Source organism: Cnephaeus nilssonii (assembly GCF_951640355.1).
Source record: "Cnephaeus nilssonii genome assembly, chromosome: 14".
Classification (NCBI taxonomy): domain Eukaryota; kingdom Metazoa; phylum Chordata; class Mammalia; order Chiroptera; family Vespertilionidae; genus Cnephaeus; species Cnephaeus nilssonii.
The window spans coordinates 5,909,697-5,925,494 of NC_137085.1; the positions used below are offsets into that span (position 1 = coordinate 5,909,697).

Below are 15,798 nucleotides of genomic sequence, written 5' to 3' on the forward strand. Positions count from 1 at the left end.
ATGTCAGCAGTCTAACTGCTGAATGCCAATGTGGTGGGATATCTCCCATCTCCAGCAAGAAGTGAGGGGCTCAGGGGCCCCTTCAGAGAGAAGTGACACTGTCCGGGCTGGGGTTCTGGCTAGCCTGGATTTCGCTGGGGTTCTGGCTCAGGTCCTGGATGACATCAGTCTTGCTAGATTCTGTGCTTGGGTTCCAGTTCTGGAGAACCTTGGCCATGACGAGCCACTGGCCCTCGCCCTGGGTGGCCTCAGTGTTGTTGGGGCTCCAGCTCGGGTCATAGTCAGTCTTGGTCTTGCTGGAACTTCGGATCAGTCCCCTGGTCCGGCCCTGGGTGGCCTCAGCCTTGATGGGGCTCCGCCTGTGAACAACCTTGGTCTTTCTGAGCCTCTGCCTTGGGCCCTGGGTGGCCTCGGCCTTGGTGGGCTTTTGCCTTGGGCCCTGGGTGGCCTCGGCCTTGGTGGGCTTTTGCCTTGGGCCTTGGGTGGCCTCAGCCTTGGTGGACTTTTGCCTTGGGCCTTGGGTGGCCTCGGCCTTGGTGGGCTTTTGCCTTGGGCCCTGGGTGGCCTCGGTCTTGGTGGGCTTTTGCCCTGGGCCCTGGGTGGCCTCGGTCTTGGTGGGCTTCTGGCTCTGGCTCCTCATGACCTCGGGCTTGCTGAACACCTGGCTCTGGCTCCAGAAAGCCTTATTGTTTATGGGGCTGTCGTTCGGGCTTAGGTCTTCCCTGTCGTTTCCCAAGTCTGAGGATTGCGTCTTCAGCAGTGAGGAATCGGAGGTGAGCACAGGGGTGGCCGAGGTGCTCCTGTATTCCTGACAGGTGGTGGACGTCTCCGTCTCGGAGGTAGACAGGATCCTGACTGGGAAGGGTATGCCAAGAGCACCCATCAGGCCACCTTCCCTAGGCAGTTCCAGGAAAAGGAGGCTTCTAGGCCTGCCCCTGGCCTGTATCCCTGAGGCCTTGCATGGCCAAGGGCAAGGCCTGCCAGCCCAGCCCTCCTCAGCAACCTGTGCTTTGAAGGGGGGCCAGGGCTGTAAGGGAAGGGGGAGATACTGAGGGTCCTACTTGCCTATCTCTGGCCTCCATTGTGCCGGCTGCTCCTTGTCCTCTGCGTTCCAGACACAACCAACAGCCTGTAGTTCGCCCTGCCCCACCCTCTCATACCTGACTGACCCCTACTCCTCCTTCAGGTCCTGGAAGTCCCCACTGGTCCCCAAAGGGGGCTCAGTGCACCCACAGCCCTCCAGTGCACATCTGCACTGTGCTGGTTACCCGTTTATCTGCGTGCCTTCCCTCCAGGACCAAGGGCTCCCAGGGCGGGGACTGGGCTACTCATGCCTGTGACCGGTGTGTGGCAAAGCCCAGCCTGGGACTCGATGGCTTATTGAGCTGCACTGAATGGAAGGACAGGGCTGGCCGCCGCTATTTCTGTCCCGGCCCTGGACTGCTCACACCTGCCCCCGGGACTCTGATAGGACCTGCATTCCTGGGTGTATGACTTGTCCCTTCCATGCTGGTGCTCGGCAGAATTGGGGGTAAAAGCCCCTTGGACATGCACATGTGAGCTTATTTTAGGGAGAGGCAAGAGGGCAGAGAGAGAAAGGGCCCGAGGGGGCGTGAGACTGGAGCAGGCAGCCTCTGTGAAGTGCCCGTAGTGAAGGCTGCTCCGGGCCTGTGCGGGCATCGCCTCCCCGAGGGCTCAGCACGCCCCCTGCAAAGTTGGGAATCTACTCCTGCTCTAGCCGCACGGCTGCAAGCAGCAGAGCCCACGTTCTCCCCAGGCCAGGGAGTCTGACCCCGGACCTCTGTCACTCTGCTGCTCTGGCTCACTCAGGACTGGGAGGGGCCCCGGGGACTTACAGGCCGACATGGAGCCTGACGAGGTCTGGTCCAGGTAGCTGGCGGACGGGGACTGCTCCGGCTGCTCCTAGGGCAAGACACGGGCGAGGCAGTGGGGTGCAGGCAGCCCCGGCCAGGGCTGAGCTCCGTCCGGAAGGCCCGCAGGCGTTGGGACCTCCAGTGACGGTTCCCTTGAGCTTGGAGCTGCTTAGGGGTCCCAGGTTAGGGCTGGGTGGGGACATGCAGAGGCTAAGGTTGGACAGGAGGGGGAGTGGCCAGCCTAGAGAGGCATGCTGCTGTGAGCAAGGCAGTGTTCAAGAGGCTGCATGGGCCCTGGCTGGGTTTGCTTAGTGGTTAGAGTGTCGGTCTGTGGACTAAAGGGTCTTGGGTTCAATTCCAGTCAAGGGCACGTACCTAGGTGGCAGGCTTCATTCCAGGCCCTCGTCGGGGCACGTGCAGGAGGCAACCAATTGATGTGTTTCTCTCTCATGGATGTTTCTCTCTCTCTGCCACTCCTCCTCCCTCCCACTCTCTAAAAATCAATCCTCAGGTGAGGATTAACAACAAAAACAACAAAAGAGGTTGCAGGGGCCTCAGTTTCCCCATCTGCAGCATGTAAATTAGTTCACGTATTGCACAGGCTTCTGTAAACTGTAAAGTGCTGTGCCCTGGGCAATGGCCAGTGAGGAACTGAGGAGCTTCCCCCGCTTTGCATGCCGTATCCCAGTCCTCCTCCCCACATGCCTGGGAGGAAACTGCCACTAATACCATTTCATTGACCAGGAAACCGAGGCTCTGAGCACCGAAGCAGCCTGCCCAGGGCATCAGCTGAGAGAAGCTGCGGCCAGGGGGCTGGGCAGGGGTACGGGGCACCAGCAGCACTAATGTACAGGCACCAGCTAACAGCTCCGAGGGGGGAGCCCACGGTGACGCCAGGGGCACAGGCACCGAAGTTTTGTATTTTGTATTCTAATGGGACCTGGAAGAAGGCAAGCTGGCCTTTTCCGTTTATGGCAAGGGGTTCGGGGAGCCCATTTACTTCCCCTGTGTGGAGCTTCCTGGGGACACTACTGGCGTGCTGTCCAACAGCAGTAGGTGGGTAGGTACATTGTGGGGTAGATGGGATTCGCCGTGGCAATGAGAGTGAGCAGTCAGCCCGGTGCATCTCACGGATGCGGTTTAGGGAAGGGAGCAGAGACCGGAGGGCACACGGATCTGTCCCCTGAACACCAGGCACGCTCATCTTCGGTGTGAGCGATCGGGACAGCCTTGTGGGTGGGCTGGGCTGAGGGAGGGGCCTTGAAGGGGGCTCCTGGGGCCCTCAGGGGAGCTGGGAGTGTTCTCTCCTGGTCTGGGTAATGATGCCATGGGTGCATTCAGTTTGTGAAAATTCATCAAACAGTTCCTTTATGATTTGTATACTTTCCTATGTTACACTCAATACAAGATATATATATATATATATATATATATATATATATATATATATATATATATAATGATTTCAGAGAGGAAGGGAAAGAGAGAGAGATAGAAACATCAATGATGAGAAAGAATCATTGATCGGCTGCCTCCTACATATCCCACCCTGGGGATCGAGCCTGCAATGCCCTGACCAGGAATCGAACCGTGACTTCCTGGTTCAACACTCAACCACCGAGCCACGCCAGCCAGGCTCAATACAAGTTTTTAGAAAGGAATTGAAGAATTAAGAAAACTCTGGCACGAGTGGCCAGTGCACACGTCAGCATGCATGAAGGTGAGTGTGGGCAAGGTTTGAGGAGGCCTCTCGTGAGGGGCCCATGTCCTGTGCACACCCTCAGGGGGACCCCTTACTGCTACCATCCGCATCGCACAGCAGCAAGTCCCAGCCCAAGTGACAGCTGAGTGGTGGCAGAGCCGGGCCTGCGGCGCACTTCACCCGACTTCAAGGGCTCCCGGTCCGCCGTGGCCCACTCACCTCCTCCTCGGCATCCACGGCCTCTTCCGGCTGTCTTGGCTCTTCCTGCACGGTCGGGGGTGTGGAGTCCAGCTTCTGCGAGGTCTCCCACAAAAGCTTTTCCTTCTTCCACGAAAGCTGCAGGGTCCGGGCCTTCTGGCGCTCTAGTTCTTGCTGATAGAGCTGCCTGCCCAGCCACGGCCCCAGAGCACTGGGTAAGTCCCCCTGCCCCTCCCACCATCCCCAGGACTGGACAAAGGCTTGAGGAGGCAGCGGGGGCCCGAGGAGCCTTGAGCCCCTCCATTCCCGCTCCTGGCCTGTGGCTCCTGCTCCAGGAGCTTACCCCATGATGCCTTGAGGGATGTTATTCTGCAGCCTGCTCTCTAGCACCCGGCTCAGCTGCATCTTGGCCAGGAGGCCCACCTGGCTGCCAAGCACCTCCTCCACTGACATGCCGGGGAAGAGGTTGGTTATCAGCGAGAGCAGCTGCAGGAAAGGGGATGAGCAGAGCGAGGTGTGGGCCAGGGCAGGGGCAGGTGGTCTGATGCTGCCCTGCCCTTGCAGAGTCCTGATGGGACTGAGGAGGGAAGTATTTACAAATTGTTGTTTTTAAAGGGCTGTTTTGCCCCAGAACTGTGAGGAGGCCATGAAAAAGGGACTATTCAGAGAGGAAACACTGATGGGGTGTGTCTAGCCGTAGACTCTGGAGCCAGACAGATCAGGGTCTAACCTCTAAGCTGTGTGACCTGGGACAAGGGAACTGGCTTCTTTGAGCCTTACCCTCTTGGTCTATAAACTGGCGGGTGATAACGTTACCTGTCTCCTAGGGGCTGGAGAGGGTTAGAGTGATGCGCATTGAAGAGGTTAGAACAGTGCCTGGCACACAGTAAGTGCTCTGGCATTAGCAGCTTGTACTAGTTGCTAGGAAACCACGTTTCTTTTCAGGCAGGGAGTATCTTTAGGAGGCCAGGAGTACTGACTCTGCAGACACCCTCCTGGCCACCAGGAGGAACCCACCTTCGGTTGCTTAGGGTCAAGGAGCAGGGCAGTTGCAACGTCCTGGCGGGCCCCGAAAATGTTCTGGATGAGCTGCCGGCTCCTGGCACGGTGCAGGTAGTACTGAGCCACCTGGGGATTGTGCTGGATGGCCATCGTGAAGTGGCTCTCCGCCTTCTGGAATTGTCTACAAGACAGCAGCCACAGGCTGCAATGAGCGAAGCCACCTGGGGGGAAATAGCAGCTTCCGGCCCCACGGAGGAGTGTGGGGAAAACCAGGCTGCTCTCTGCTCCCCACCACCATGCCCCACGCTCTCCTTCTACCAGCTACGCTCTTGATGGATCCAACACTCAAATGCTAGTATAAAACCCCACCATAAGTGGGCACTCTTTTATCTTAGATGAGGGAAGGTCTTTCTGAGAATGCCATACACCCAGCAGCTAAAAGTAAAAAAATTAAATTGGCTGTGATTAAGTCCTAGGTTACTGAGTAGCAAAAACATCACAAAGAAGCCCTGGCTGGGTAGCTCAGTTGGTTAGAGCATCGTCTCGCTATGCCAAGATTGCCGGTTCAATCCCTGGTCAGGGCACATACAAGAATCAACCAATGAATGCATAAATAAGTAGGACAACAAATCGATGTTTCTCTCTCAAATCAATAAATTAAGCACACACACACACACACACACACACACACACGCCGCCACCACCACCACAAAGGAAAGCAATAAATAGGATATATATTTTGCTACATAAGGCAGATGATTAAGCTAATTTTCCTAACCTACAAAAAAATCTTTTTAAATGTTTTAATTTAATTTAATTTATTGGCACAGAGAACCCTTTAACAAAATTTTTTTTTGCCCTAACCGGTTTGGCTCAGTGGCTAGAGCGTCGGCCTGCGGACTTAAGGGTCCCAGGTTCGATTCCGGTCAAGGGCATGTACCTTGGTTGTGGGCACATCCCCAGTGGGGGGTGTGTAGGAGGCGGCTGATTGATGTTTCTCTCTCATCGATGTTTCTAACTCTCCCTCTCCCTTCCTCTCTGTAAAAAATCAATAAAATATATTAAAAAATTTTTTTTTGAATGAGCAATTTAGTAGGTAATTGGGCAAAAGACTTGGGTAGGCCATAACAACCAATAAACACATAGAAGATGCTGTGCTGCACTAGCGACTTAAACATGCAAGTTAAAGTGCGAAAGAGCATTTTTTTTTAATTTTTTAATTTTTTGCCTATTAGGTTAGCAGAGTTGAAAAATAGTCCTACTGCCTCACACGAGGGAGGTCTGGGAAACCAAGATTCTTTTCCTGGGAGAAAAGTTTATATTAGTTCACTGTTTTTGGAGAACATTTGGACATTATTTAAAATGTTAAATTTTCACACTCTTTTATCGAACAATTTAACTTCCAGCAATCTAGCTATAGTGTTACTGGTATGAGTGCATGAAAACATATGTGTGGTGCTCATTACTGCATTATCTATAGTAAAAAACGGAAAGCAGCCCAAATGTTCATCAGCAGTATAGTAGCTAAATGAATAAAAGGCAATCGATCCTCTATGGCTCCTCCACAGGATGGAACACTAGGCAAGCAGTAACAAGAGAATGAGATAGTCCCATATTAATGCCATGGCAAGTAAAAAAGCACAATTTAGCATGAAAACACTTTTGTAAAATGACAATAACTGCTAATACATGCATAGGAAACAGTCAGGAGGAATCTTTGCCAAACTCATGGGGTGGGGAGGCATTGGGAGGTTGATAGATATAAGAAACTTCCATGTTCTGAGTTATAAATCATTGAACGCTTAAGTTTTCTATAAAAAGCACAATTACCATAATATTAGGAAAACAGTGAAAGTTTTTTTTTTTTTTGCAAAAACGTGGAAATTAAAGCCTATATTTAGGGGACATAACTGGGAGAGCTTCTTGACCCAAGGATCCCAGCAGGCGGCTTCAAGCCCCGGGCCCCGCCCCCAACTCTTTGCCCCGCCCCCGCCCCCGCCGCGGCCCGGCCCCGCCCCGCCCCCGGCCCCGGCGCACTTGCTCCGGTGCTCGCAGAAGCCCATCTTCTCCTGCAGCAGGCCCATGCGCAGGTTGGCGCCCTCGTCCCGCGGGCTCAGCGTCAGCGCCTCCTGGTAGTCCGCCTCGGCAAAGTTCAGGTAGCCCAACTGGAAGAAGCAATCTGGGGCCCCCAACCCCGGTGTCCAGGAGCCTCGCTCAGCCTTCTCCACCCCCCCGAGGGCGGGGCCTGAAACTGGCGGCTGGTACACCTTCTCCCAGCTGCCTGATTTCTGAGCGGCCCTGAGACAGGCTGCAGCCAATTTCTTGAAGGCAACGTTTCCCCTAGTGTGTCCGTGGGACACTGAGACCCTTAAATGTTTCCTCTTTTCCTTCTCCCTCCCCCCCTCCCTCCCTCCCTCCGTGGGGGGCCTCCGGCGCCCCCCGCTGCCCCCTCACCGCCGCGGTTGATGTAGAGGCCTTTCTCCTGCTGCTCGTCCTTGAGGACCTTGTTGAGCAGCAGCACGCTCTCCTGGTAGGCGCCCTGCATGTAGCAGTGCACAGCGAAGTCGTTGTAGGCCAGCAGGAGCTGGCGCTGCGCCTGCCGCACCATGTCCTCCTGGTGCTCGGTCATCATGTCCAGCGCCTTCAGGAAGTCCTCCACCGCCGCGTCAAACTCCTGGAGCCGGCGGTACATGGTGCCCCTGTGCGGAAGGGACATGAGGGCCAGAGCAGGGCGCTGACCGGGGGTGGCTGGGCAAGCCGCTGCTGCTCTGGGCCTTTTGACCCGCGGAGGTGGGGGTGGGGGCTCCCCAACCCTCAGGAGGTTTGGCCTCTGGGGCCTGGATTGCTACACAGGTAACCTGCTAGTCACTAGTCATTTTTTATCAAAAACAGCTTCCCTCTCCCTTTTTGGGAGCAGGGGCACGCCAGCCTCCATGCTAAGGCCTTTCTGCACACGGACAGGTGTTTCACCTCCACTGCTCATATGGGAAGCCCGGGGCTCAAGGAAGTTAAATGGTCCTGAATCATGTGGTGAGTCCTTCTCGGGGTCAGATTCACACCCAGGCCTTGTCCACTGAGCCAGGCTGATTCTCCCAGCATGACCCGCTCAGCAGGCCTGGGGGTCCAGGGTCCCTGCTTAACCGAGGCTGCTGCCTGCAGCGACCACCTCCCATGATGCCTTGATCCCAGTGGGGAGTAGGGAAAGATTAGTATTAGTTAGATGGGGGAACTGAGGGACCACACAGCTGGATCTACTCCTGGCACCTCCCCACCCAGTACCTGAAGAGGAAGAAGCTGGGGTCCAGAGGGTTGTTGTCGATGGCACAGTTCACACACTGCACTGCATGCTGCAGCTTGCCCTGCACAGCTAGGATCCTGGCATCTCGGTAGGACTTCTGGGCCTGGTCTACCATCATCTTGAGCAGCACCCTTGCCTGTGGGTGCTTGGGATCCAATACCAAGGCGCTGTGCAGGTCTTGATAGCAGAGGTGGGGCTGCAGGGGCCAGGGGTAGCATCAGGGGCACAGCCAAGCTGAGCCTTACCCTGTCCAGTGGGGGGAGGCAGACCTCCTGGCTTACAGGGGCCTTTCTCAGTGCCCCGCTTTGCTGATCCACCTGTCCTGCCTCCTTGAAGAGGAGGGGAACATTGTGGGGAAATCTCATCCCTACCGGCCCCTCCAGATGTGACCTCAGGTGAGCGAGGGTCACCCTGGGCGGTTTCTGCCATGGAATGGGATTGGAGGACTGCCTCCTTGGAGGACTTCTGTGAAACTCACTTGAGGTGGGAGGAGGGTGTGGCCTCCTGATTGTGGCTGTTGTGCATTCCTATCCTTTCCTCCCTGACTCCCTTGACCTTTAAGCCCAACATAACTCTGGCCAAGAACAGATTCAGGCCTGGACATGAGCAGAAAACATTCCCAGCAAATACCTTCTACCAGATGAGCATGTCTGTCGGTCAGTCAACAAAGTTTTGGCAAGCACCCCCTGTCCTATAGGTAATTGGTGGAAGGGTGAGCAGAGCAAACAGTGGACACCAGGAAGTTGAGAGGGGAAAGATGGGAAAGGCTAGGGGCAGGACTTCAAAGTAGGCCGACTTGGGTTCAAGGGCATAGCTACTGAGAACTGGCTGTGTGACCTTGAGCAAGTCACCCAGCCCCTCTGGACCTGTATCTTCACCTGTAAAAAGAGGACAAGGGGTTGTATCTACTGAAACAGTTATTGTGAGCCTTTAAGATAAACATGAGTAGGTCCTGGCGGGGTAGATCAGTTGGTTAGAGCGTAGTCCTGATCCGCCAAACTTGTGGGTTTGATCCCCATTTAGGACACACACAAGAAACAACCAATGAATGCATAAATAAATGGAACAACAAATCTCTCTCTCTCAAATCAATTTTAAAAAAGATAAAAATGAGTAAAGTGCTTAGCATGTGCATTGCAGGGCTGAAGTGGTGGGAGTGGCTAAAATCCCAACAGTCAACAATCATTATCAATAATTACTAGTCTCCTACCTTTGAAGGAGACTCTCCCACTGACTCACTGTTGATCACAGAAGCCCAGCCCTCAGCAAAGGGAGGCTCCCATTTCCCACCACCCCCAGAATGCCCCACCCACCCCCTGTTCCTTCCCCTCCTGAGTGTCCCAGCTCCCACGCACCAGGCCAAGCCAGAACACCGCCCATTGTTCTGGATCCTTCCTTCCCTCTTGCACTCCCCCAGTCTCTGGTCCTGACTTCCAAGGATGGTAGAACTGCTACCTACTTGCCCATCCTTCCCCGGGCCCCCTTCTCTTCTGCTGGATGGCACCTAGCCTCCTCTCCAGGCTCCCGGTCTCCAGACTTGCCCCCTGCAGCCCACACTCCCTCTGGCAGCCAGAAGGATCTTTCTAAAACCCACTGAGGCTCCTATTGTCCGCAGGAAGAAGTCAAGGTCATCCTGAGTTCACAAGGCCCTGCCTGATACCCTCACATATCTAAATTCCCCTCCTCCCTTGTGACTCGGTCTCCCTTGCCCCTAAGTTGTCCCCTGTACTGTCTGTCCCCATGCCCAGCCCATGGAGTGCAGCAGCTGGGGTGCTTAGAAAATGTTTACTGAGGCGAATAAGGAAGGAAGGAAGGAAGGAAGGAAGGAAGGAAGGAAGGAAGGAAGGAAGGAAGGAAGGGCCTTTTTATCTAGTGGATCGCTCATGGGTTCATAGACTCATGAAGCCATTCTTCACCTAAGTATCTGCTTAGGGATGTCTCCCTGGGCTGTGAGTTCTGGATGGTGGTGGTGGCATAAGTCTCTTATCTTGTGGTTTCCGGGGGCCAATGCAGGCCTGGCACAGAGCCAGGGCTTAGTGACAATGGAACAATACTTGACTGGGCATCTGCCCGGAGAGGACAGTATCCCCCCTGCACTGAGGGAGGTGGCTGCTGGCTGCTGGCCTGGCAGCCTCCTATAATCCTGGGATGTGCTGGGGAAGGCCCCCCTCTGGCCCCCCCGGCCCCTGCTTCCCCGTTCTACCTTCCCGAAGAAGTTATAGAGCCTGGCTCGGAGGATGTAGATGTCAGCGTTGGTTGTGCCATGCTTCACCTCCTTGATGACCAGTAAGAGGCAGTCCTGATATCGTCTGAGGGCCAGGAGACAGGCCATGCTGCGGACAAAGGGCGGAGGTGCTGTCTACCAGAGCAGCGATTTTCAACCCTTTCCAGCTCATGGCACACATAAACTAATGGCCAAAATGCTGCAGCACACCAAACAGTATATTTTGATTTGTTCTCCCTGGAAGGCTATTCTTTTATTTTTAATATATTTTTATTTTTTTATTTCAGAGAGGAAGGAAGAGGGAGATAGAAACACCAATGATGAGAGAGGATTATTGATCGGCTGCCTCCTGCACGCCCCACACTGGGGATGGAGCCTGCAACCCAGGCATGTGCCCCGACCTGGAATCGAACCGTGACCTCCTGGTTCATAGGTTGACACTCAACCACTGAGTCACGCCAGCCAGGCTGGAAGGCTATTTTTTGTGTTGGCTGTTGTCATTTTTTAAGTTTGACAACCTCAGGGAAAAGAGGTCAGTGCCCCTGACTACATACTCAGGTATTGCATGTTTTAAAGATTCTTATGGCACACCGGCTGGAGATCGTTGTGCTAGAGGCCCGGAAGGGGCTCCTGGAGAGCCAGGGCTGGCAAGGACACGAATGGGCCACTCACCATCGGTAACGGAAGCTGGGTTTCTCAGGCTGGAGCTCGAAGGCTTGCGAGAAGACATTCAGGGCATCCAGAAAGGCACATTGCTCAAACAGGCACTGGCCCTGGGGACACGAGGGACAGTCCCTTCTGCGTGCATCCCTGGCCCAGCAGCACTCATGAGAGGGGTAGGCAACATGGGGGTGGGAGAGGAGAGAGACAAGAGAGAGGCTCAGAGCTCTCTAGATCTGGAGAGACTGTAAGAGTCAGAGACACGGAGATGGAAAGAGATACAGAGCTAGGGAGAGACAGCCAGCACTACAGAGACACAGGAACAAAGAGAAATAGAGAAAATGTGGGAGGCGAGCAAGAGCAGCAGAGCGAACAGTAACAGGCTCCGAGCCCCGTGTTAAGAACCTGAACGTACACTCTCCCTGGTACTAAGTAGCAGCCCCCTTTCCGATGAAAGAGCTGAGGCTCAGAGAGGTGACGTCACCTCCCCAAGGTCACACAGGAAGTGTTAGCACTGGACTTGGGACCCTGACAGACAGACTAAGTATGTGGTTTGGGTAGCCCAGATGTTTCAAGAATTGAATAATTAGTGACATTAAAAGATATCCAAGTTGTCAAAATGGAAAAAAAAATAGGACTTTGTTGGTATTTATGGTTTAATATTGGTGTGTTTTTTTAAAAAAATGCAAATGGGGCTGGTATTACCTTTTAAGTGCTTAGAGTCTCTAGAGTCTAGGTCTGTACTGTCCAATACAATAGCCACCAGCATCATGTGGCTATATAAATTTAATTTAAAAGAAATACAACTTAGAAATGAGTTCCTCAGTCACAATTGCCACATTTCAAGGGCTCAACAGTCCCCCGTGGCGAATGGCTACCGGATTGTACAGTGCCGAGTGGGTCATTGTCATTACTGCAGGACGTTCCGTTGGACAATGTTACTAAACTTTACCAGCCCTAGTGGTAAGCCTACTGGGGAGGTGGGAGAGGTCCTGAGAGGGGCGGCAGGTGGGGAACAGACACGGGGCCAAGGAACTCCCCAGGAAGTCAGAACTAGTCCCAGGAGCACGGAGAGCCCCCGTGGCTGGGGGGAGGTCCAGTGGGCCTGGGTGGGAGGTGTGCGCCTTGCGTGGGCCTGAGCGCCCCCAGGCACCTGCAGGTAAAGCACCAAGGTGAGGCGCTTCAGGAACTGGATGTTATCGGGCTGGAAGGAGTGGGCCCTCCGCAGGTTCTGGACAGCCGAGGAGTAGTCGCAGAGCTGGATGTAGGCTTCGGCTCTTAAGGCGTAGAAGTCGACCTGAGGGAGAGGGGACTCAGGATTGACGCTCAGTTACCAGCAGGGACTTGGTGGCCCTGAGACCAGGGACCGGACCGGGAAGGCATGACAGTGAGGGGGAAGTGTGTGCTACAGACTGGGTGCGGCCCCCAAAACCCTCCCCCTCACCAGCTGGGGGTCCAGGTGGATGGCACGGGAGAAGAACAACACAGCTGTTTCCCAGTCTTCTCGCTCCAAGCACCAGTGGCCTCGGTGGTAGCTGTGGGGGCAAGGGGCACAGGCAGAGAGGTGGCCCTGACTTTGACCAGCCCAAGGGCATACAGCTGGGACTGTGCAAGTGGGTGGGAGGCCCTTGGGTGGAGAGACCAGAAGAGTAGACAGAGATTCTTGGAGCTCATCCAGGCCAGTAGCGGCCTTGGATTCACTGAGGTAGATGAGCCCTATTATTCAGTTGCGTTCAGTGGAGCCCAGGGAGGGAGAGGAACTGGCCCAAAGCTGCACAGCATGCCAATTACTGTGCAGAATAGAAACCAGGGACCTTGGGACAAGGTAGTCACTCACTACTCCCTGACTTTGAGAGGAACTGTTAACCCAGAGAGTGTTGGTCTTATTTCATCAAAGCTTCGGAACGCCTGGCTGGTCCCAAAGATGCGATGTATGGTCTCCCTTGGGAGTGGAGTCACCCATGGCTTTGGCTCCGGAAACTCCTAGAACCAATGAACAGCAAGCTGGAGCAGGCCTCGGAGATGACCCCCACTCCACTTATCCACGCGTATCAGGTGTTGTACCGGATGGAGGAGAGGTGGGAGTGAGGCCTGGTAGGAGGCAAAACCTGGGGTCTGGTGGCACCCCAGCCTCATTCCCCTGAGGAATGTTCTAACCTCTCTCTCCAGGTCCGCCTCTCTCCCTTTCCTATGGACAAGGTCAGGGTTTAGGATTCTCATACTCATACTGTCCTCAGCTCTCCTCCTGGTCCCCCTCCGCACTCACCTCCAGCTGTACCCAAGACTAATGCCTCCGGCTCAGGCCCTGCCCCAAGCTGCCGTGTGACCCTCGTGCCCAGCCGGCCCAACTGACCACCGCACCTGACTTCTGCTCTAGCTCTCCCACCTCGGGAAGTCCACCTTCTCTGAAGCCAGAGACCTAGGTCCCATCATCAGTCCTCAAGTGCTGTCTGCCCCACTTCCTCACGACCTCCTAGTTCCTCCTCTTCTCTCACCCTCTCCTCTGGGCCCATGCCATCACAGCCAGGACGCCAGCATCGGCCGCCCCTCGGACCTTCCCACCGGCCACACTCCTGTTCTCCGCACTGCGACCTGGCACTTGCTTGAATTGCACAACCGATCCTGCCTCTCCCGTACTCTTAAATCTTCCCTGCGAACCCAGCCTTGGTCTCTGCTCTCCCGACCCTCTGCCTTTGCTTTGATTCTCCCGCACCTCTTTGGAGTCTGCCATGAGGTCCCTCCCTGGGAGGCCTGTGGAACTGAGTTGGCTCCCTCTATGCCCTCTCCCTCGACGTTGCTAGGCACCATCTCCACGACGCCCACAGGCTCCGCCCCTCTGGCCACGCCTCCAGGTTCCAAGAACTGTTGGAGCCAGAAAAAGGGCAACACGCTTTTATTAGCCGGGGAGGCTGGACCTACAGCGAGGCAGGACCGCAGCGGGGCCAGAACAAAGCTCCCTTCTCCAAACCCGGAGGTCAAGCAAGGGCTCTGCGAGGCCCACAACACACCCCGTCGGGACCCGGTGACGCCGCCCCGCGGAATGCGCCGGGCGCCCTGGAACGGCCACCGCCCCGCCACTTCCGCCCCTCAGAGGCGTGGCGACCCCGTGGCCCGCCCAGGATTGGACGCTGGCGGCAGGTGGCGACCACGATTGGTCGAGGGGTGGTGACGTCGGGGGTGGGGCTGTTTCAGGATGGGAACAACATGCCGCCCGCCGCCGGGCCTCTGCCGGGCGGGGCGGCTGCTGAGTCGGGCCATGAGCGGGTGCGTTTTGGAACCCCGACCCGCGGGGAAGCGGTGGCTGGTGAGTGGAGTTAGGGCGGGGCGGGGGGGGGGCCGACGTAGGGGCTCCCGGGGACCGAACTCCGGTTTTGGCACTGTCTCCCGGACAGAGTCCCCCGGATTCTTTGCCTCAGTGTTGTTTTCAATGTAGAAATGGGTCCTGTACTCCGACGGGCTCCAAACTTCCAGGAACTCCGCCCCGGCGCCCTCGCGCCCTGCCTGTCCGGCCCGCCCAGCCCGCGGGGCGCCAGTTCCCCCAAAGCCTTCTGGAGTCTCCGGGGTTTCTGGGCCCCCCCTTCGCGCCCCTTCCCCACTCCGTTCCTGCTTTGGGTTCCAGGGGGGCATTGTGAGATACAGGGGGTCGAGCTGTCGGGCCTCAGTTTCCCTGGTGCCGCCCGCAGGTGGCCGGCCTGGGGAACCCCAGACTGCCCGGCACGCGGCACAGCGTGGGGATGGCGGTGCTGGGGCAGCTGGCGCGGCGTTTGGGGGTGGCGGAGAGCTGGGCCCGTGACCGCCGCTGCGCCGCCGACCTCGCCCTGGCCGCGCTAGGGGATGCCCAGCTGGTCCTGCTTCGGCCGCGGCGGCTCATGAATGCCAACGGGCGCAGCGTGGCCCGGGCCGGTGAGTTGAGGGCGCCCAGGGAGCCTGCCTGGAGGGCGTAGGGGCCAGAGGGGGTTCTGGGCTGCGGCCACGGCTCGCCTCCCGAGTTCCAGTTGCCGCATGGCCTCGGGTATTGTGGGAGCCTCGGTTTCTGTAAATTGTGGCCTCTCTCGGGAGTTGGGAGTTGGGAAAACGCCCCCTGGGCAGGTCAGCGGTAACCGGGGCCACGGTCTCCCTGTGCCAAGCGGAGCTGTTGGGGCTGACTGCCGAGGAGGTCTACCTGGTGCATGACGACCTGGACAAGCCGCTGGGGAAACTGGCCCTGAAGCTGGGGGGAAGCGCCAGGTGAGGCCCCAAGCCCGTCTGGATGGGACAGGGAAGTTGGCCTCCCATTTGGAGTGGGGTAGGGGTGCTGACCCCAGCCTGGGCTGGGAGAGGGAAGGGTGCTGACCCAGGGAAGCACTGACTGCCCCTCTCCTATCCCTCCAAGGGGCCATAATGGAGTTCGTTCCTGCATTAGCTGCCTCAACTCCCATGTGAGTCCGCCCCCTTGGCTCTGCTCTGGGTGGGTGGTTTGGCGCGGGGCCCAACACCCCTCACCAAAGCTGCCTGGGCCCCTCTGCCCCTCACAGGCAATGCCCCGGCTGCGGGTGGGCATCGGGCGCCCGCCGCACCCTGATGCCGTGCAGGCACACGTGCTGGGCTGCTTCTCCCCATCCGAGCAGGAGCTGCTGCCTCCAGTGCTGGAGCGAGCCGCCGACCTGCTCCTGGACCACATCCGTGAGCGGAGCCAGGGGCCCTTGTCAGGCACCTGACACCAGTGGGCACAGCTGCCTGCTCACCTGCCACGCCCAAATGCCCAGCCACATCCACAGAGGTGCCACGCCAGCCTGTGGGATCCACTTTTTATATAACTCGTCTCTGGACTACTCCAGGCTTCCTGGGATTAAAAGGGACT

General features: G+C 56.5%; 2 protein-coding genes across 4 annotated transcripts; one reads left to right on the forward strand and one right to left on the reverse strand.

The window, feature by feature from the left end:
- Positions 1-82: 82 nt before the first annotated feature.
- TTC16 (tetratricopeptide repeat domain 16) lies at positions 83-13,471 on the reverse strand (the record flags this gene model as incomplete). The annotated part of the gene is made up of 14 exons (XM_079790811.1): positions 83-855; positions 1,857-1,923; positions 3,796-3,961; positions 4,118-4,260; positions 4,792-4,957; positions 6,814-6,955; positions 7,231-7,475; positions 8,056-8,270; positions 10,278-10,407; positions 10,971-11,071; positions 12,112-12,255; positions 12,403-12,493; positions 12,796-12,941; positions 13,454-13,471. The coding sequence occupies 14 exons, from the start codon at positions 13,469-13,471 to the stop codon at positions 83-85; spliced, it is 2,547 nt and encodes an 848-aa protein (XP_079646937.1).
- A 682-nt stretch (positions 13,472-14,153) lies between these two features.
- Positions 14,154-15,794, forward strand: PTRH1 (peptidyl-tRNA hydrolase 1 homolog). 3 transcript variants are annotated; one of them, XM_079790629.1, is made up of 5 exons: positions 14,154-14,262; positions 14,642-14,861; positions 15,086-15,185; positions 15,331-15,376; positions 15,473-15,794. In XM_079790629.1, exons 1-5 carry the CDS (start codon positions 14,215-14,217, stop codon positions 15,653-15,655), a joined length of 597 nt encoding a protein of 198 aa, XP_079646755.1. In that variant the 5' UTR covers positions 14,154-14,214; the 3' UTR covers positions 15,656-15,794. The 3 variants fall into 3 exon arrangements, with proteins under 3 accessions (XP_079646755.1, XP_079646754.1, XP_079646756.1); XM_079790628.1 differs by having other exon boundaries at positions 15,331-15,794; XM_079790630.1 differs by lacking the exon at positions 14,642-14,861 and having other exon boundaries at positions 14,157-14,262; positions 15,331-15,794.
- The last annotated feature ends 4 nt before the right edge of the window (positions 15,795-15,798 follow it).

What these genes read in the sequence shown, in the direction of transcription:
- PTRH1 (XM_079790628.1), top strand. Translation starts at nt 14,215, where the DNA reads ATGAGCGGGTGCGTTTTGGAACCCCGACCCGCGGGGAAGCGGTGGCTG. An exon ending in CCGCGGGGAAGCGGTGGCTG is followed by an intron (nt 14,263 to 14,641) that starts GTGAGTGGAGTT and finishes TGCCGCCCGCAG; the next exon opens with GTGGCCGGCCTGGGGAACCC. An exon ending in GCGCAGCGTGGCCCGGGCCG is followed by an intron (nt 14,862 to 15,085) that starts GTGAGTTGAGGG and finishes CCCTGTGCCAAG; the next exon opens with CGGAGCTGTTGGGGCTGACT.